The 20,483-nt window shown below is 61.1% G+C and overlaps 3 protein-coding genes across 6 annotated transcripts; 2 read left to right on the top strand and 1 right to left on the bottom strand.

Annotated features, from left to right (window-relative positions):
* The first annotated feature begins 51 nt into the window (after positions 1-51).
* On the top strand, positions 52-9,320 carry CNNM4 (cyclin and CBS domain divalent metal cation transport mediator 4). Its single transcript, XM_014602642.3, has 7 exons — positions 52-1,434; positions 4,155-4,298; positions 4,663-4,800; positions 5,795-5,964; positions 6,210-6,309; positions 6,840-7,021; positions 7,386-9,320. The coding sequence occupies exons 1-7, from the start codon at positions 180-182 to the stop codon at positions 7,590-7,592; spliced, it is 2,196 nt and encodes a 731-aa protein (XP_014458128.3). The 5' UTR covers positions 52-179; the 3' UTR covers positions 7,593-9,320.
* A 449-nt stretch (positions 9,321-9,769) lies between these two features.
* On the bottom strand, positions 9,770-11,188 carry LOC132251358 (ankyrin repeat domain-containing protein 39-like). Its single transcript, XM_059730532.1, has 4 exons — positions 11,047-11,188; positions 10,822-10,925; positions 10,510-10,713; positions 9,770-10,285 (listed from the first exon to the last, which is right to left on the bottom strand). The coding sequence occupies exons 1-4, from the start codon at positions 11,144-11,146 to the stop codon at positions 10,142-10,144; spliced, it is 552 nt and encodes a 183-aa protein (XP_059586515.1). The 5' UTR covers positions 11,147-11,188; the 3' UTR covers positions 9,770-10,141.
* On the top strand, positions 11,189-19,941 carry LOC106738331 (proactivator polypeptide-like 1). Of its 4 annotated transcripts, none has more exons than XR_009463327.1 (9): positions 11,189-11,956; positions 13,983-14,097; positions 15,355-15,430; positions 16,682-16,948; positions 18,135-18,263; positions 18,930-19,040; positions 19,169-19,349; positions 19,439-19,562; positions 19,752-19,941. XR_009463327.1 is itself a non-coding variant. In XM_059730541.1 (9 exons), exons 4-8 carry the CDS (start codon positions 15,425-15,427, stop codon positions 19,450-19,452), a joined length of 441 nt encoding a protein of 146 aa, XP_059586524.1. In that variant the 5' UTR covers positions 11,189-11,414; positions 11,536-11,956; positions 13,983-14,097; positions 15,355-15,424; the 3' UTR covers positions 19,453-19,562; positions 19,752-19,941. The 4 variants fall into 4 exon arrangements, 3 of the variants coding, with proteins under 3 accessions (XP_059586524.1, XP_059586525.1, XP_059586523.1); XM_059730541.1 differs by lacking the exon at positions 16,682-16,948 and having other exon boundaries at positions 11,189-11,414; positions 11,536-11,956; XM_059730542.1 differs by lacking the exon at positions 16,682-16,948 and having other exon boundaries at positions 18,930-19,019.
* The last annotated feature ends 542 nt before the right edge of the window (positions 19,942-20,483 follow it).

The following is a 20,483-nucleotide window of genomic DNA, read 5'->3' as shown; positions in this document are numbered from 1 at the left end:
GCCGGGCGGGCAGTTGGCGGCGGCGGAAGATGGCGCCGGGCGCGCCGCGGCGGGGGTCGCGGGGGCGGGCGCGGGGCGCCGCGCTGGGGCTGGCGCTGGGGCTGCTGGCGCTGGCGCTGCTGGGCCGGGCGGCGGGCGCGGCGGGGCTGGGCGCCGCGGGGCCGCCGCGCGTGGTGGGCATGCGGCTGGAGCCGGAGGCGCAGGCCCCGGGCCTGGCGGCGGGCGTGCAGGTGGGCGAGGGCAGCCACGTGGCGCTGCGCCTCTTCGGCCTGGGGCTGCCCGCGCACACCTGGGAGCTGGTGGCCTTCGCCGAGGCGCCGGGCAGCGCCAACGCCTCGGGGGCCGCCAACGCCACGTGCGCCGCACCCTCGCCCGACGTGGAGGTGGAGCGGGGCACCTGGGATGCGGGCGAGGCCTCGGCCGTGCTGCGCCTGCGGGTGCGGGCGCTGCGCAAGCGGGAGCGGGCCAAGGCCTACGTGCTGTGCACGCGGGCCGCACCTGGGCAGCCGTGGCAGCGCCATGCGGGCGCCGAGGGCCGCCTGGTGGTGGTGGAGGAGAAGCGGTCTCTGCTGCCCACGTGGCTGCAGGCAGCGCTGCTGGCGGCACTGCTGGCACTGTCGGGCATGTTCAGTGGGCTCAACCTGGGCCTGATGGCGCTGGACCCCATGGAGCTGCGCATCGTGCAGAACTGCGGCACAGAGACAGAGCGCCGCCACGCCCGCCGCATCGAGCCCATCCGCCGCCACGGCAACTACCTGCTGTGCTCGCTGCTTCTGGGCAACGTGCTGGTCAACACCACCCTCACCATCCTGCTGGAGGACCTCATCGGCTCCGGGCTGGGCGCTGTGGCTGCCTCCACCGTGGGCATCGTCATCTTCGGCGAGATAGTGCCGCAGGCCCTGTGCTCGCGGCACGGCCTGGCCGTGGGTGCCAACACTGTCGTCCTCACCAAGTTCTTCATGCTGCTCACCTTCCCACTCTCCTACCCCATCAGCAAAGTGCTGGACTGCTTGCTGGGCCAGGAGATCGGCACCGTCTACAACCGGGAGAAGCTGGTGGAGATGCTGAAGGTGACAGAGCCCTACAACGACCTGGTGAAAGAGGAGCTGAACATGATCCAGGGGGCCCTGGAGCTGCGCACCAAGACGGTGGAGGACGTCATGACGCCACTGCATGACTGCTTCATGATCCCCGCTGAGGCTGTGCTGGACTTCAACACCATGTCAGAGATCATGGAGAGTGGCTACACCCGCATCCCCGTCTACGAGGATGAGCGCTCCAACATTGTGGACATCCTCTATGTCAAGGACCTGGCCTTCGTGGACCCTGACGACAGCACACCGCTCAAGACCATCGCCAAGTTCTACAACCACCCCGTGCACTTCGTCTTCCACGACACCAAGCTCGACGCCATGCTGGAGGAGTTCAAGAAGGGTAAGGGTGCCACACCGTGCCAGGGCAGGCAGGCGGGCAGGCAGAGGGTTTGTGGGGGGGGGGGTGTCCTGGCCTGGGGTCACTGGGGTCAGGCCTGGTCTGGGTTACCAGCGTCTGGTCTGGCCTGAGCTTAAGCTGACTGTGGCCCAGCCTGGGGTAACTGGTGTTGCTGGAATCGGATAACTAGGGCAGGCCTGTTCTGAGCTACCCTGGGCCTGGCCTGGTCTACGATAAAGCGCATCTGTCTGGACTAGTCTGGCCGGGCCTGGGGTAACTGGACTCTGGCCAGCCGGGGATTGTCCTCCCTCTAGATGCCTGGCAACTCCTGGGCAGGCCCCAACTCCCTGCTGGGGCTCTAATGAGGCAGGGACCTGGTACCTGCCCAGGGCCGGGGCAGCTCTGGCTCCGGCTCCTTAGACCCCCGAGTGTCTCTGCTGGGTGCACCTGTCGATTCCTGGGCTGGGAGGGGGGAATCTCCCTGGGCAAGGTCTACCCCACTCCGGCCCATCCTTCGGCTCCAGCCAGGCCTGGGTCCAGCCCCCTGAGGGTCCATGCCTCAGCCTCTCCTGCATGCCCTAGCACACCCGAAAGTGAAAGTGCAGCGAGGAGAGATAGGACTGACTTCCCTCACCCCGGAAGTAAAAGGAGCTAGAGGGGGTGGGGGGCAGGGAGCTGTTAGGGGGTTAATTTTGGGGGGGGCTGACAACACAACTGATTTTCCCCCCTAACCAGACAGTTGCTGTGCTTTGATCTGAGCCTGGGGTGGGCACCCTGTGGGCTGTGGGGTGGGAGCAGGTTCTTAGCCCAAACTTGCTGGGGGTCAGTGATGCCCCAGCCTGTGCAGGCTACATGATGTGGCGTGGCCCTGGCCTAACCCAATCCCTGGACTGACACCCCCCCCACCCCTCCCCAAGGAAGCCATGGGTGCCAGCCATGCCCAGATTTCAGGGTTCTCTCCCCAGGGTGTTTCCCTGCTGGTTGGGGTCAGGTTGAGGCTGGCTTGTTTCAGGGATATGCTGTTCTACTGGCTCAGGTCTACACTTGCCCACTCCAGGCAACATGCTTGTGAGAGCAGCCAGGTCCAAAGGTCCTGGCAGGCACCTGGGAGCACCACCCCTCAGGCCCCCCCCCCCCCATGGTGCGGGCACAGCCGGGCAGCAGCCTCCACCCCAGAGCAGCTGGGGGATGTCCCTTTCTGGCCTCAGTTTCCCTCTTCCCAACTGCAAGGACCAGAGCATACCTGGCTGTGGGGGGCACAAAAAGGGGAGGGGGTGGCAGCTGGCGTGGTTCTGCCCATGGTGAGCTCACTTGCTATGAATAGCCCCACAGTTAGTGTGACTTAAGCTGTAATTATGGGCGTCTGGGTGGCTAGGGGGGTGTGGGGGGGGCATCCGCCCCAGCCTGGCAGGGCTCCCATAGCAGTTTGGAACAGGAAGTAGAGCAGAGGGGCTTGATGGGTTCCTTAGTGCCTATGGGGGTGGAGGCAGGGGGCTTTGCCTTGCCTTGCAGAGGGGGCAGTCAGTGCAATGCCCTGCAAGACCCCCAGTTAAGGGTCCCCATCAGCCAGAGGAGGAAGCCTGGGGGTGGCTGCAGCCTGGCTGGCCCTGACCCGCACAGGGAGGAGACCTGGGAGAATCAAGGCTGATCTCCTCCTGGTGGGGTCATCTACCAGCTCCACCTGGGGGCACCAGCTGGCCTGGGGAGGGGGGTCTTCACTGCTCCTCCCCTCTGGCCAGCTCACCCCACATGTGACCCTGCATCTGCTGTCTACATGAGGATTTTCTCTGGTCCAGGCCTAATCCCAGTTTAGAGGCCTGGCTGCCAGCCATTTTTGCTGGGATTACTGCCCCCCCCCTCCCGCCCCTCCCCTTCCCCCCCAGCTGGGTTGGTTGTGGGCACAGGTGCCTTGGGGATCTGGGGGGGCATTGGACAACCTTGAGCTCCCAGCTGGTGCTAGACCCCCCCCAGCCTCTGTGCCAGTTGTGGCAGCTCATGCACCCCAGAAGCGGGTTGCATGGTGGCAGCCAGAGGTGTGGCAGCTGGGCAGATGGGTGAGGGGCCCATGGAGTTTTGGGTAGGGGCCCAGACTCCTGGGTTCTGCAGTTCTGGCCCCAGGGGTGTGGGAGGATGGGGAGGCTCTAGAAGCTGAGTTGCCTTGGTTGCTAATGAGGTGATTGCCCTGAACCCGCTTATTAGAGGGCCTGAGGTTTGGGGAGGGGGGGGTGAGAGAGAGTGGTGGGGAGAGTGCAGGTAAGCACTGTATGTGTGTGTGCTTTGTTTGTGCATGGGTGAGCACATGCCCTGTGTGTACACACACTGTGTGTGTGTGTGTGTGTGTGTGTGTGTGTGTGTGTGTGTGCGTGCGCACACGCACGCCTTCTGCATGCATGCACGGGTGTGTGTGCACACTCATGCACTCTGTGCATGTGTGCATTCACTGCATGCATTTGTGCACAAGCACTCTGGGGGTGGAGGGATGCACTCTGTGTGCGTGAATGTACAGGCAGACTGTGTTTTCACATGTGGGCCTGTGGTCTGTGTCCTTGTGTACATGGGTGCATGCATTCTATGTGCGTTTTTGTGCACCTGTGTGGGTGAGGAGGCTCTCTCTGTCTCCACATCCCACCGGCTCTCTGTGGGTTTGTGTGTGGGGATGGGTGAGGAGTGCCCCTCCCACCAACGTCCCCTGACCCAGACCCATGCCTCCATTGCCCACGCAGGCAAGTCACATCTGGCCATCGTGCAGAAGGTAAACAACGAGGGCGAGGGCGACCCTTTCTACGAGGTGCTGGGGCTGGTGACGCTTGAGGATGTCATCGAGGAGATCATCAAGTCTGAGATCCTTGACGAGTCCGACATGTACAGTTAGGTCCCCGCCCGTGCCCCCACAGCCCCTAGCACAGCCTTCCACACCCCCAGGGCCCCACAGCTCCCTCCTGGGTTCCACCAACCCTCCCCTAGTCCCCATGGTTTCCCCTAGCTCTCTCTGGGTCCTCAGCCCCACGCATCCCTCCCTATATCTGCTATGCTTCTTGACCCCACAGACTTGCCACCCCCACCATGGCCCCCCGTCCCTCCTGGGGCCCCAGCCCCTTCCCACGACTATCCTGCCAGGCTCTGTGGCACCCCACAACTCCCTCTGTAGCCACCCCCTTTCCTGCCTGAGCCTGGGGGAACATGAGGGTGACTCCCCTCACTCACATGCATGTTTGTGTGCGTGTCCCGCAGCAGACAACCGGAGCAGAAAGCGAGTGGGCCCGACCCGTGCCAAGCGTGACTTCTCAGCCTTCAAGGACCCTGACAATGAGCTGAAGGTGAAGGTGTCACCCCAGCTGCTTCTGGCCGCCCACCGCTTCCTCGCCACTGGTATGTGCCCCCCTTGTGCCCCCAGCCAGGCTGGTGGGCACTGCCCCCCCAGAGACCTCTGGCCCTGGGAACAGCTGGGCAAGGGGGTCACAGATGTCACCCCCCCAGATGTCACCACAGAAATCCAACAGTCTTGTGCAGGTTCCTGTCATGCTATGCATGTATTCAGGCCTGGCTACCCAGAACTTGCATACGCATGGCACAGCCCTGTTCCCTGGGATGGACACACCCATGACCCGACCCTGCTAACTGGGATGTTCACATGCTTGGCCTTACCCTGCTAATGCATATATGACCCAGCCCTGCTGCCTGAGACATGCACATGTATCCCAGCCCCACAAAAATGGGGGACCAATGCACATGCTAACTGGGGGTCACACACGTACACATGTGCCCTGGCTCCACTGAACTGGGTGACTAAGACACGTGCACATCCCAGCCCTGTTAACCAAGGGTCATCCTCACACGTGTCCCAGTCTGGCTCTGTGCTTGGTCACATGAGTCCCCAGCCCTGGGAACAGCCACGTTGGTGCTGCCCACAGCAATTACAGGCCGGCGCCAACCAACCCTGCCATTAGCTAGCGGCTGTGGCTGCCATGGGCTGTCCCTTTTCTGCCTGGGCATGCTGCAGCTTCCCCAGCCCTCCTCAACAGCTCCTTAGCAATTCCCTCCACCCCTAAGTGGCAGAGGCTGGACCCTGGACTCCTGGATTCTGGCCCTAGCCAGGCCCCTGCCTGGGACAAGTCAATTCCCCCTCCCCAGCTGGGCACCCCAGTGCCAGCCTGGTGCTGTCCCTCCTGCCCCCCAGCTCAGGGCTGGGAGCACGACTGTATTGGACCCTGTACATGCTCACACATGCATGTTCTGCCTGGTGCCAGCTCCCTGAAGCTCTGGGCCAGGAACATAACCATGCCAAATGCTGTACACACACACGTCCCTACCCTGGTCCCATGGAGTCCCTGATCTTTGTCCCTCTCCCTCCCCCCCTCTCCAGAGGTGCCATTGTTCACACCCAATCTGATGTCGGAGAAGATCCTGCTGCGGCTGCTTAAGCACCCAGATGTCATCCAGGAGCTGCATTTTGAGGAGGCTGACCGCCGCAGCCCACGCCACTTTCTTTATGTCCGTGGCCGCCCTGCTGACTGTTTCACCCTCATCCTGCAGGTCCGCGTGCCCCAGGGGCAAAGGGAGTTAGGGGCATGGGCAGGGCTTGCGAGTGGGGGTGGGGAGATGAGACAGGTCTGTGGGTGAGGAGCGAGGGGCACCAGCAAGGTGGGGAGGGCAGGGGGCTGTGGGTTGGGAGTGAGGAGTGCTGGGTGGGCAATGCTGCCAGGCTGTGGCACCCCCCCCCATGTGGCCGGCCATGGGGGGGGCTGGGCCATGGGGGTTGACCTGTCTTGGTCCTGCAGGGGAAGGTGGAGGTGGAGGCTGGCAAGGAGAATATGAAGTTCGAGACGGGTGCCTTCTCCTTCTATGGTGTCATGGCCCTCAGCCCCCCACCCAACACAGGTGAGTTCCCCCGGCCTCTGCCTCCCCAGCCCTGCCAGTGCCCCTCATTCTCAACCCGCAGTGTGCATTTAGATGGGTGCTATCTAGCGGTCAGGTTGAGTCTTGCAGGTGCCAGTGTGTGGAACCTGGGTGTCCAGGTGGTTGCCCCCTCTGACCTGCTTCTTCCAGCTCTCTGCCCCCCCCACAACACACACTCCAATCTGGGTATCTCTGGCCCCTCCCTTGCCCCTGTTGGAGCTGCTCTGCCCTTCCTGCAGCAGCCAGAAGAGGGCACCATGGCCTCTATCTACCCCACACCTGGCCCATGGCAGCTGGGCTGCACCTGGGGGCACTTGGTCTTTGGACATGTGGGGGGCAGTGGGAATGCACCAAGTGGGGCCAGGCCTCAGCCCTGACTCCCCTGGAGGGCCATGGGGGTCTGGTCTGACCCCCACTCCCTCCCTGGGCTGTGAAGTGCCCCAGGCTGACTTGGTGGTTGACCCAGGCTGGGGGGGCTGGAACCCTACTCACCCGCCTCCTGCTCCTCACAGAGCTGCGTTCCCCATCCCACGGCAGCAGCCTGAATCGCTCGGCCTCACTTAGCTACCCTGAACGCTCGGACTCGCTGCCCTCACCTCTGGGGGGCAGCAGCAACCAGCTCAGTGTTGCCTCCACGCCCCAGTACGTTCCTGACTTCAGCGTCCGTGCCCTCACTGACCTTCAGTTCGTAAAGGTGAGGCCAAGCTAGGCTTGTGAGTGGGAGGGGGCATAGTACCAGGGGGCACTGGGCCAGGCTAGGGGGCTGGTGCATGGCCCCCAGAGGTATTGTGCTGGGAGGGGTAATAGGGGGCCTCAGCGGAGGCAGCCAGAGCTGGCTGCAGTCTCTTAGAGGGCAGCAGGGGGTGCTGTCCTGGGGAGGGGAGCAGGAGGCACTAAGCCCGGGGGGGGGGCAGGGAATGTCCCTGTGAGGGCATTAGGGGGTACTGGACCCAGGCTGGGGGCTGGTGCTTTCCCCAGGGGGGCACCAGGGGGTGGTTTCTGGGGGCTGCAGTAGAGGGTGTTGGGCAGGGGTCTCACAGCCGCGTCCCCACCTCCAGATCACACGGCAGCAGTACCAAAATGGGCTCTTGGCCTCGCGCCTTGACAGCTGCCCCCAGTCCCCAGAGAGCAGCAGCCCCCCGCGACCAGAGCCCAGGGGGCTGGAGCTTTCAGGGGGACTGGCTGATGAGACCACAGGCCTCCTGCATGACCGGAACTGCCTCAGCCGCTGCACCACCCATGGACCCCTGGAGAACTCAGTCTGACCCCGGCCGTGGGGGCCACGGCACCCCCGGCCCCAGGGGCTGTGAGGGCATGCGGGTACTCAGGGAGCCGGAAGGCATGGGTGTGCGAGACAAGGGCCTAGTGTGGGCTGCGAGCGTTTGTGATGTGTCCTCGTGAGTCCAGGCTCTGCCATGGAGCCCCCCAACATGGTGTGGCTGGCCAGGAGCAGGCCGTGACTGATAGGATGTCATGACCAAAGAAGCTTCCCTGTCTCCCAGTGGCTGCTGGGGCCAGGGTGCCACATGATGCCAGGCAGGCCTTGGGCACTCTGGCTGTATCTGCCAGGTGATCTGTGGCTGGGGTGAGGCTTCATCAGCTTTGCACGTGGGTGGCACTGGCCTGGCCTGGATTGGCCACCAAGTCCACATGGTAGCCAGGCTGGGGGAAGTTGGGCACCCATCAGTCTCTGTGCAAACCAGCTGGATTCACATGGTGAGAGTGAGGAGTGGTGTGCGCTCTGCAGCTGCAGCCAGCCATGGCACCATCCCATGGCTGTCTCGGTGCCAATGTGTATCCAGCTGTGGCCAGAAAGGCCGAGACTGTGTGTCTTCCCCCCCTCCCCCCCCAACAACAATGATGACACTGTCTCAGAGCCAGGTGTGGAGCCATGGCCTGGTTGCTGCCTTGGTTTCCCTGTGGAAGTTTCCCGGGGAGACACCACTGACCCCGCCCCCATGGGCATCACATGGCTTTGCCAATTCCTTCACAGGCCCCTAATCTGGCAGTACTTGCTCAGGCCAACCCCCCAGCGCAGTACCCACTGCCTGGGGATTGTCCTCAAAGCTGACGGGTCACGTGCCATGGGACCGTATCTGCTGCCTCAGTTGTCTACGTGGGGAAACTAAGGCATGGCACCAGCCTATGTGTTCTGGCGGGGTGGGTTTCAACCATCGAATCAAAGGTCCTGGTTGGCCAAGACCCTGGACCCAAACCACGAACACAGTCTATGCAATGGGTCCTTCCACCCGCACCACTCCCCTGAGGCCCATCCCCTCTTGGCCTCTGCAGGGCCATTATACGGACCAGGGAGCAATGGACCAGGGCCTGTGGGTGTTCTGCAGTCTGGGACACTATGGACTACAGTCCCAAGCATCACAATATATGGACTAAGGTGTTGTACTCTAGGACCCAGGGCCTGGCTCTGTATGGAGTGGGGCCTGGTGTTAAATGGACTGAGGGCATCGTGCTATATGAGCCAGGGCGTTGCACTACATAGACCAGGGGTGGGGGTGTTCCATGACCCAGGCATGCTGTTACATGGACTGGGTCTGGCATTCTGTGGACCAGGTATTATGTTATATGGACTGGGCGGTACATTATGTGGACCGGGCCTTACTGTATATGGACCCAGGGGGTACTCCCCCATGCACATAGCTTGTCCAATGAGGATGATGGGGTGGGGCCTGTCTCACTTCCTATTTCCACCCCCACCCAGCCTCCCCCAGCCTGGCCTGGCTCAGCTCAGGAAGGCCCATGGGCAGGGGGAAAGAGGAGTGGGCAATAGCCCCTCCACACCAGCCCCCATACGCCACCCCCATCAGCAGTATGCTCTGGGGGGGCAACAGGTCTAGGCCAGGGGCCCTGTGTGTGTGTGTGTCTGTCCCAGGTCTCTTCCCTTCCCCCCCCCCCTCCCCCCAAGACCTGTAATCCTTGCGATGTGAAATGCAGGCTATTTTTTCTGGATCGGGTAATAAATATCTCCAGACAAAGTTTTGCGCCAGCCCTTGTTTCCTAGCCCCACAGAGGTGGTGGGGCCACAGGCAGGGTCAGGGCAGGCACAGGCCATGTGTTGCCCCAGCCCACTGCTCCTTGGAGCCATGGCAGAGATCAACTGGCTTTGGGTGCAGGATGCCAGACCAGAGGCTGGTCTGGCATTTTGCATGTCATGGAGTGTCCTAGCCCTGCCCTCCCACATTACATGACTGCTTTACCCTGGTTCTCCCTGCTCCAGCCCCAGGGCAGACAGCAGGGCAGGGGGCTTGGGGGCCTATTATTTCTCGGTCTGTTTGCAGCCCTCCTGCTGCCCCCATGGGCACCCCCAGAACTGCCGCCCAGAAGCACAGGGCACCTGCCATGGGGGGGATGGACAGACGGACGAACGACCCGGGATGGAGCCACCTCTGGACCAGGGCGCAGGACAGAACACACCACACAGTGCTGGGCTCAGCAGGGCTTTCACTGACAGTGTGGGGGGGTACAGCAGTGCCAGTCCCCCATAGCCACAAGCAATATGGCTGCTGCAGCTTCACCCCCTCAGCAAGTCGGGCCCCTGTGCCCACACCCGATATGGGTGCGTTAGCAGGCCAAGCCCCTTTGTGCCCACAAGCAACACGGCTTCTCCTGTTAAGCACAGTAGGCCTGGTGCCCACAACCAACATGGCTGCTGTGGCTTCACGGCCCCTCACACCTCCGTAAGGCCAGGGCCAGGCCGCAGTCCGGAGGAGCCGGGGGCCTGGTCCCGGCTGCAGGGCACGGGCCGTGGGTCGGGCTGTCTGCGGCATCCACGGCGGGGCCCAGGCCCAGGCGGGCGTCACGGTGCCAGCAGATGCTGCAGGGCTGCGCGGGGCGGCGCCAAGTCGCGCGGGGTCCTGGAGCGGGCGTCGCGGGCGCTGCGCAGGTCCGGGCTGTGCTGCAGCAGCAGGGCGCACAGCTCCTCGTGGCCTTGCGCCGCGGCCTGCAACGGCACGGGGGGCCGGGTCACGGGAGCACCAGGATCATGGGCGTGGGGGGCCGGGGGCAAGGAGTGCCAGGGTCGCGGGCGGGGTCAGCAGGGGTCACAGGGTCACGGGCGCGGGGGGGCCCCGGGAGCACCAGGGTCATGGGCGTGGGGGGCCCGGGAGTGCCAGGGTGCCGGGGCGGGAAGCCCCGGGGTCGCGGGGGGCGGCGAGCCCCGCGCACCTTGTGCAGGCTGCTCATGCCGTCGGAGTCGGCGCGGGCGGGGTCGGCGCCGTGGCTCAGCAGCAGCCGCGCCACGGCCAGGTGCCCGCAGGAGCTGGCGCGGTGCAGGGCCGTGGCGCCCCCGCGCGTGGCCGTGTCCACGGGGGCCCCGCGCTGCAGCAGCAGGCGGCACACGGCGCCGTGCCCGGCCCGGCTGGCGTAGTGCTGCGGGGAGCGGAGCGGAGCGGAGCGGGCTCAGCGCAGGGCCGGGGCGGGCCGGGCCGGGCCGGGCCGGGGGCGCGGGGCGGGGCGGGGCGGGGCGCGGGTCCTCACCAGGGCGGTGTAGCCGGCGCTGTCGGGCTGCCCGGGTTCCGCGCCCTTGTCCAGCAGCGCCCGCACGCGGCCCAGGTCCCCGTCCAGCGCCGCCCCCCACAGCCCTGCGGAGACAACGGGGCAGCTGCGGGCGCAGCTCGACCGCGGCCACCGGCACCGCCCGCCCCCGCCAGCACCCCCACGGGCCCGGCCCGGCCCGGCCCCCCGCGCCCCCCGCCCGCGGACCCCGCTGGAAGTCCATCTCGGCCAGGCTCTGGCAGGCGCCGGGCGCGGAGCAGGGGCAGGCGCAGCCATAGCCGTGGGCGCCGGGACCGGGCGCCGCCATGCCTGGGCCCGGCACTGAGCGAGGCCACCAGGGGGCGCCGCCTCGCCAGCTGCCGCTGGGCCAATCACAGCGCGGGGGCGGGGCCAACGCAAAGGCCTAGGCCGGCCTCTTGTAGTCACGCCCCACGCGGGGGGGGGGGGGGGCGGTGGTAGGCAGCCGGGTGTTAGAGATGGCAAGGGTTGCTGTCAAAGGGTGGGGAAATGTCCCGCGCAGACGAGCATTGAGAACTAGCTGAGCTGTGGTAGAGCTGGCGGTGGGCCACACAAGGGTACAGATGGCACCAGAGAAAATGGGATGGGATGGGATGGGTCCCTCACTGCCCTGGAGGGGAGAGGCCGGAGGCCTAGCCATGGAGACCGGCCTGAGCCTGATTCTTTCCTTTTCCACAGGGACCCTTGGGAAGGTAAAAGAAAGAGAAGGCGCCCAAACCCACCAAGAAGCCCAAGGAAAAGGCACCCAAGGGCTCCAAGAAAGACAAGGAGAAAGTGCCCAAACCCACCAAGAAACCCAAGGAGAAACTACCTAAGGGCTCTGAGAAGCCCAAAGAGAAAGCTCCCAAGCCCACCAAAAAACCCAAGGAGAAGCCTCCCAAAGCCACCAAAAAGCCATCAGGAAAGAAAAAGCCGGAGGCAACACCCCCTGTCCAACCTGAGAAGGAAGAGAAGGACAGGTATTACCAGCCTGAGGATCCCTTGTTCCCTCCCTCTGCCAGAGAGGAAGATGACTACGGGGTGGCCGAGCCCTCCAGGCTCCCCTCACCGTATGACAAGGAGGAGGAGAGATCCCAGGTGTATGGGGGACGGGACAGAGGTAAGCCTGGATCACCTATCCCTGCGTACACATAGCTTGTACCCACCCCATCTTGACCCACAGCCTGCCCCCTCCCCAGCACCCCAGGGGGCACGAGACTCCCGCTGTGCAGGACAGTCTTAGCTGCTGACTGGACCTTCTCAGGGCATCTCCCTGCTGGCCCTCAGACACAGGGTGAGGAGAGGGGCACTGCTCAGACTGCTTTGGGCATGACGGAGCAAAACCAATACCTGAACTAGCACCTAGGAACTTGCCGGCTCTGCACAAGGGGTTCTTTCCTATGTGCTCCAGACTCCTTCCTTTCAGTTCAAGAGGACATGGATAGCTACAGAGACAAGAGTGCCATTATGTATACAGCACACCACTAATCCAGGCCAGGAGGTGATTGCCAGCTTCACAGGATGTATCCTCAATACCTGCTCACATCTCGTAGGCCAGCCATGGCAACAGAACGGGACCTGGATTTTTCCTGTTGGTAGCTTCCTAATGTGGCTTCCCCATGTCAGGGGTTTTGTAGGAGAAATGGAGGAGTTAAGCTCACTGGTTCTGTTGCTCTCAACAGTTGTATTGTCAGCATGGTGTTGCCAGAAGCTGCCTGTGAACTGTACTGCAACAGTGCACAAAAATCATGATCATCTCTCCACTCTTACTACAGCCACTGCAGCTGTTTCTATCTCTGGATCAGAAGCTAAAACTAGCAGCTGATTTATAACAGGAGTTACCAGCTGTGGCGCTTCATCCAGGCGCTCCCACTCCTTGGCCAGTGCTCACAGGGGGGGCACCGGCACTCCTGCTTGCCCTCCTTGCCCATCGCCTAAGCGGGGAGCGCAGCCTGTCAGGGTGCATGAGCACGCTCAGGGGGTGCATGTGATCCCCTGTGCACCCCCTTATGAATTGCCACTGGGAGTTACCAAACTTTGCTACTGGGGACCACGCTTGTGACCTCCACTGCAAGTCCTGTATCTTGTAGTGAGTTTCTGTTGGGCTCACAGAATAGCTTGCATCCCATTTGGAGTTATGACCCCCTAGTTTAGGAGCTGCAGACCTCTAACCAGAGTAAATTGCTCCCTGCAGAGATAGCGGTGAAACACATCATCTTCTCACTCAGATGTGGAGGTTCTCAATCCTTGTGAGCCCAGCTCCATTCTACAGATGCAAGAGGTCCAGGAACAAAGACTCTGGGTCTTTCAGGCTGATCTACCACCTCTACCATTGCTGCTCCTGATCCATCACTAACCATCTTTATAGGCTGAGATGCATGTAGTGTGTGAGGGCCCTTTCAGACGGCAGCAGCCTTGTGGTCTTATCCAAAGCTATGGTTGACCAACACAAGCATAACAGCTTATTTATAGGATGCTGACTTTGTCACTGTGTTAGTCAAGCACTTCTGGTAATAGCTAACCAGCACCAGACAGAAATGTGATGGTGACACATTTTGTGGTTTGAGTAGCTTGAGGAGATCTTCAGCTTTTTTTTTTTTTTTGTCATTTGTGCAAATCATGGCTGACAATGGCATGGCCACAATTTGCAAGAAAATCATTGAGGAATACATGGTATTTCCTCTTTTTTTTTTTTTTTAGTCCAAGACCCCACTCAGACAGCATTGCATGTAGTATTACTGTGAGGTTCTCAAGGTGTTTTTCACCAACACAAATACCGGTCATGGTAGATGTATCTTCTCTTCTCGTAATCCACAGGCCTACCACTAATCTTGAAGTTACTAGAGGTAGGAAAAATCCCTGTTTTCACTGCTGGCTCCATAACAATGCTCCATTTGCTCCAGTTAACTTTAGATGCAATTCCAGTGCCCTTTAAATGCTGAAGCTCTGCCCCTCTTTTTGGATCTGTAGCAAAAGGTGCTGGATGCTGCCATCATCACGTGTTCCTCTCTCCAGCCTCTTTCACCCACCCAGTCCCCTACAGTCACTCCCTGCCGCCAATCCCAAGAGAATATCCCCACCCCACTGTGCACTGGCTGTCAGCCTCCAGCCTCTGGTAGTAACAACCTGATATTCCTCCCCGTCAGGTGAGTACAGGCGGTGCCATCAGAAACCCAAGAAGCCACCCAGCAGGAAGAAAACAGAAAGGATCAGGCTGGAACCAGAGCCTGAACTGCAGCCGAAGAAGCCAAACGTGGGCAGGTGAGAAGGGAAGGGCTGAGGGAAGCAAGTTGCAAGGCCAACAGGGTGCAGGGCAGAGGGTCCTATACTGCACTTCTTGGTTCATAGTCTCTGAGGGATGTGTCATAGCAGAGTGCCCTTGCACAGTAACTAGCCTTGCTCCTGCAAGGCCCCTGCTTCAGAGCCAAAGGGGTGTTTGGAGCAGCCCTCAGGTGCTGGGGCCAGGGGAGAGGAGGCATATGTATGTTCCCGAAGCGGCTGCAGGGCCCCCAGCCCTGTGGTGCTTCATGATCTGTAATGCCATGGGTAAGATCGGTGGGTGGTTGAGAGCAGGTGTAGATGGGTAAATGATGCCTAGGTAGACTGATGTGTATAGAGGTGGATAGATGGTGGGTGTCAGTGGGGGCAGAGGGACAGATGGATGGACAGAGGAGATGTATAGAAATGGATGAGGGTTGATAAAGTGGTGGGTCTGGGGACTGATGGATGGATAGATCCAATGAATGGATAGATAGGTGTGAACAGGAGTGCGTGGATGGATAGATAGTCTAGGGCAGTGTTTCTCAACCCATAGGTCATGACCCAAAGTGGGTTGCGAGAATATATGAAAGGGTCATAAACAAAAGTTTAAAATGGGTTTTTTTTAAAGGAGAAAAATGTGGGAAACCGTGGCTTTTCTCTTGCAGGCTAGCAGAGGTCCAGCCTGCCAGGGGCTGTTTGGGGGCCTCCCTGCCCTGCCCTACACAGTGAGGGGTCGCAGGTCGGGGCAGCTGGTTGGGAGTGAGAGGCACTGGGTTGGGACTTGCCACTGATGTTTACAAATGGGTCCTGGTACAAAAAAAGCTGAGAACCACTAGTCTAGGGGAAGGATGGATAGAGAGACATTGAGCTGGATGGATGGATAGAGTGGAATGTAGAATGGAATGCATGGATGGATGGATAGAAGTATAGGGACAGATGATGGATAGATGAATGTGTGTGGGGGTAGATGGTGGGTGTTGCTGGATGGATGGATAAGGAAAGAGGATGCATAAGGATGCAGAGATGGCTTCTCTCCTGGTCTGTCCATGGCATAGTGAGACAAGTACAGCCTTGGTGGGCAGTGCAGGGCAGGGCTCTAGTGGGTCTGTGGGGGGTTCCCTGATGGGGCTGCTGGCCACAGCCCGACCGTGGGGCTCTCTTATCTCAACCTGAGCTATTTGTTTGGGCCACCAGGTCATCAGTGGGGCAACTGTCTCCCTCCCCAAGCCCACCAGCCTGTCCCGTCTCACCCTGCAGGGAAGCCAGTGGAGCCGCCCACGCCACCTGCGAAGACCAACTATGAGGAGGGGCTAGAGCAGCTGGACTGATGACAGTAGGTATCAGCTGCTGTGGAACGGAGGCCTGGTCAGAAGCGCCGTGTGACGGGCTGGGCTAGTCAATCCAGGGGTCTAACATGCTCCCTTCCCCTTAGAAGCCTACTTGGGGAGCTGTGAATCCTGCTGGTGCCCTGCACTCCTGACCAGCAGGCCCCTGCCCCCCCAGCCCAGCCCTGTGCTCCAGGATTGGGCCCACAGGAACATACAAGAGCTGATTGGCCTGGTGGGGTCAGAGGCCAGGGCTGTGCCCAGCTGGTACCAGCGAGCCCACAGCCCCATGGGTAGTTGGAAGAGGTGCCAAGGCCTCATTCAGAAGCAGCCTTCTAGGCCATAAGCAACACAGCAGGCATCCCCAGGAGTGGCAGGGTCATCTCCTGAGAAATCAGCTGCCAGGGATTTGCCTCACCTCACCAGGACTAGCCTGTGACACCCAGCCTGCTCCCTGCCCCCTCAGCAGCCTGGATGCATCTGGCTGGTGGAGGGACTGGTGCAAGAAGGAGCTGAGGCCTGGCAAGCCCCAGGCCCTGCAGCCTGAGGTGTTTCAGTTGTCTCACACATTGTGGAGATGGGGACCAAATGTTGTGAGGGACCCATGTCTCTGACCAGGAGTTTACAGTGGCTGCTCTAAGTGTCCCTTGGCCTTGCTCTGCTCTACCAACCCCTACGCTCAAGCCAGGAGTCATAGGAGAGGGCGTGAAGGGGATGGACCAGCCAGGGGGTTCCTGGATGTATCAGCACCTGGTGTGAATGTAGCCCCTGGCCCTAGGGATGCAAGTCATGGCTGCCCAAGGCCTCCCTGGCTACTGCTGGCCTTGCTGGGTGTGATGGAGAAGGCGTCCTGCATTGTGCCTCTTGATCACTCATGCCACCCCCACCCACCTGCCCCGGCCTCACCAGAGCTGCAAGGTCTGGCAGGCCACCCAGGAAAGCACCTCAGTGCTCTGCAAAGTTTCCTAGCTGCCTGTGGTTGACCTGTGGTCCTCAGGAGGGGCCTTGGTGACTCACACAGGCTGGGTGTAGTGTACTGTGGGCTCCAAGGGTGAGAAATGACTTGTTAGCTGGTCATATCCCTGTCCCCAGCATCAACACCCCCTGCTTCGGGGACAGACAAGCCCATGTGTGATGGTCTCACTCTTTCCTTTGTGCACCCTGGCCCCAGGAGCAGGGCCCACAGAGGTTAGGAGAGCAGCCTCCTCCATGCCAGGCTGGCCCCCTGAGCAGCTCTTGCTCTCCGTTCTCACCCCAAGGTTTTGTTTCCATCTGTGGTGAGCTCCGCAGCAGAGAGGTGTGAAGCCGGCCAGGAAGGAAGGGGAGGGAAAACCCCATTAGCTTTGAACACACCATTTTAGGGGTTCTCTGCTTTTCGGAGACTCTGACTGGCCCAGCTGGACCCCCCTGCCTCCCACCCAGGAGCCTATAAAGGCAGCAAGGGAGAGTGCCCCACCAGTGGCAGGGCAGAGGCACACCAATGGCTTTGGCACTGATCATCCCCTTGGTCCTTGCTGTGGCCACAGGTAAGAAGTGAGGGCAGGGAGGTGGAGAGGGGCTGCTTTTCTGTCTCCCCCAGAGATGTGACCCCAGTGTCAGGCCATTGTGGGGAGCCAGGCAGGTGCCACAAGGGGCTTGAGCTGAGCTGAGAACTGAAATGTGCCCCTACTGCTCTTTTGGGGAAAGAGAAGGGCACGAGTATTGCAGCCCTCCTTTATCAGGCACTGGGCACGACCAGTCCCGGAGCCTGCCAGGCTGGGCAGTGGGATCACAACTGGTTTGATACAGAACCATAACGTGCCTCGGAGCTGGCTAGGCCAGGGCTCAGCATTCACACCGGGGGGGACTCCAGTCCCTTCCACTCCTCCAGCCTGCACCAGACCAGCACGGTGCCTGTTAGGGGCTGCACCAGTGGCTCTCATCCAGGGCGCCCAGTCACCCGGGGTGCAGAAAGTTCTTTTTAAGGATGCCTTGTAGTATTGGCATGGTCAGGTGTGCAAACACCTACACCCGATTCACAGGCAAATCCCCAAAATTTCCAATTGCATCCAGAGCATCAACACCATCCTGACTTGGTGTGTCCTGCTGAAAGCTTTGCAGCACATGAGTCACTCTGGGATTTGCCCATGGTGAAAATATGAGTGGAAGCTCTGAACTGGCATTGTCCAAGGGGGCCTTGAGTCTGAAACAGTTGACATCTGCTGGTCCGGAGGGACCATGGGTGGGAGGTGGCAGCCAGTACTTACACAGTTGGGACCTATGGGTGAATGGTGCCTCCTGAGTTGGGGGCGGGGGGAGGGCACTTGCCCCCGCAGCAGCCAGTCAGGGAGCAGGGCAGGGGGTGTCTTTTCCAGGTCAGCACAATCGGCCGTGAGGGAAACCCCCTTTCCCCCCCACAGTTGGCACAATCGGCCACGGGGGGACTGTGGGGATTGCTTCTCCTGGCACCCCCACTCCCCAGCTGGCGCTGTCAGGTGGGGCACCAGTGCTCTTGCCTGCCCCCCACTGCTTGTTGCCTAAGGGAACGCTGCCTGTCACAGAGTGCACCAATACTCTCAGGGGGTGCATGTGCACACCCTGTGCATCGCTCCTGGTCGGGATTCCTCTGTGTGAATGGATCTTGAAACATGGCTCGGGGGAGCAGAGGCTGCTTTCTTTGAGGGCTTCCTCAGTAGCTTGCAGTCTGCTCCCATTTACCTTTTGCTTTGGTAGCATTTGTCCCAGCAGGACCAGTTCCCCCAAAGATGCCTCCAGGGCCCGGCGTACTGGTGCCAGGATGCAGAAACAGCCGCCGAGTGCCAGAAAGAGCAGTTCTGCTTGAGCTTCTGGGACACTGCTCTGGTGAGGGCTTATGAGGGTGTGGCAGGGCTGTGACCCCTCTAGACGTGCTCCGTCCAGCTCCCTGCCTCTAAAGCGCCTGCTGTTTTGGTGCCGTGGGATGCTGTGGTGGGTGGTCCAATGGTCTGACCCCGTGTGGTCCTGATAATGGCCTTTCCCCAGTGGCAGCTCCCCTTCCCCCTTCAGGAACGTCTGTTCGTGGCCAGGGCCACTGAGCTGTTGTCATTCACACCTGCATGTTGCTGTGCTGATCAGAGCGGGGGTACCACTACAACTGACTGTGCAAAAACTGGGCTGCTGGCTCCAGTTGGGCGCATCCACCAGAGACTCTGAAGGAAGAGCGGAGACCACCCTCTCTCCCTCCCAGGGCTCCAATAGTGGCTCTGGGCCAGCCCTGGCCGGGGCGGGGAGGCTGGGGGGAGATCAGGGTGGCTGCAGGGAGGTTGATACATCAGGTCCCCTTCCCCCTGTCCACCAGGCTCCAAGCAGCTGTGTGACAATGGCTTGTGCTACAGCCATCTTCCGCCCACATCTCCCCCCACCCTGTGCTCTCCCCTTCTCATCCCATCTGCTAGGCCTGGGCCCACTGGGACAGTAATTGCCTGCCGGCCCCAGAGCTGGCCTCGAGGGGGATCCAGGTCATGAGAGTCCTTTGGTTTTGCTTGACAGTGGGATCAGCTGGAGGAGGGAGCCCTAATCCCAAAGCCCAAGATATTCTGTACCACCTGCATCAAAGTCATTCAGTGGCTCCAGTCCAAGGTGGGGGAGGATGCTGACGAGGTGAGACCCCAGCATGGTGGGGGTGACAGCAGGGACAGGGGCAGATGGGAGGAGGCAACAGAGCCCTGGGTGCCCTCACACCTTCACAGAGCTGTGGCTCACATCTGGGCTGTCCCGCCTGCCCCCAGACCACCATCGAGAAGGCTGTGAAGAGGGTGTGCAGGGTGCTGGGCAAGCGCCTGGGCCAGGCATGCACATCTCTGGTGAAGAAATACAGGGACAAGATTATCAATGCACTGCAGAATGACAGTGATCCCCAGGACACTTGCAGGAAACTGAGGCTGTGCTTGGGCTCCCAGGAACTGCTAGGTGAGAGCATGCCCACTGCTGCCTTGGGACAGGGAGGGAGGGGGCAGAACAGCCCAGCTATGATGTGAACCTTTTGATCTCCCTCACAGATGACCTGAGCTGATGCGTTCCCTGGAGGAGGCCCAGCTGGTGCCCACCCTCCCCACTGCTGCAGACGGCCTGGGGAGCTCAAAGCATCGCAGCAGGCCTCAAAGCATCACAGTGGACAACTCAGTAGGTAGTACCTGGCTTTGCCAGGCTGGGGAGGGACAGACTAAAACCCGCCGCTGGGCCTGGGCCCTGCCTGCTGTTTGGGGGCTGTGGGAGGGGTCTCTGGTCTCAGCATTCAAGGCAACTGCCATCCCAGCAGGGGTGCATGGCAGCATCCATGTCTTCCCTACATCAAGCTCTCTCCCCACACAGACAGCTGAACCCTGATGCAGCTCCCTGCCAGCAGCATGTGCTTTGCATCACCTGTCTCCAGCAGCTTCGCTGGCCATCTAGGCTGCATCCGAAGCTGGTAACACAGCCCGAGAGGGTGCCGCCAGCTGGACCTGCCCCTCCTTCCCCTGCCTCTGGCTTCCTCAGCAATAAAGCACCGTAGGCAATGCAACTCTGGCTTCCTGCCTGTATCCTGCTGGGCTCTTTTGGGGTCACTGAGCACAGCAGAGCCCCCGACCCTCTTCACATCTTCCCTGCCCCTCTCTAGGCACTGCAGCCACCCCAGAGCTGGGCATGAGGGCTGTGCCAGGGACTGTCCTGCAGCCAGCTGGGCACAGCACACAGAGGAGCCTGCTTGGAGCTGTGCCATGGCAGAGCCACAGCTCCTGCGGCTGGGATGATTGCTGTAGTTTTGGTCACAGACCCTGCCTTCCTCCCCGTTGGCCACAGAGGGAGACCCCCCCCACTCCCATAAGTCCCAAACAGAGTCTGGCTTTTCTGAGTGACTCGGGAGTTTATTTCAGTGGCCGTGGGTGTGGGGCGTGAGCGGGCAGCCCTGCTCCTCAGTCTTCCTTCTCGTCGCCATGGGTGGTGATGTAGCACGGATTTGTAGTCGATGTTCGCGGTGACGCCCACTGACATCTCTGGCAACATCTGCTCCACCTGGCAGAGGGTAGGGGTGAGTCTCAGCAGGGCCCAGGCAAACGCACATGC

Source organism: Alligator mississippiensis, chromosome 7, assembly GCF_030867095.1.
Source record: "Alligator mississippiensis isolate rAllMis1 chromosome 7, rAllMis1, whole genome shotgun sequence".
NCBI lineage: Eukaryota > Metazoa > Chordata > Crocodylia > Alligatoridae > Alligator > Alligator mississippiensis.
This window is presented reverse-complemented; position numbering and strand designations above follow the sequence as displayed.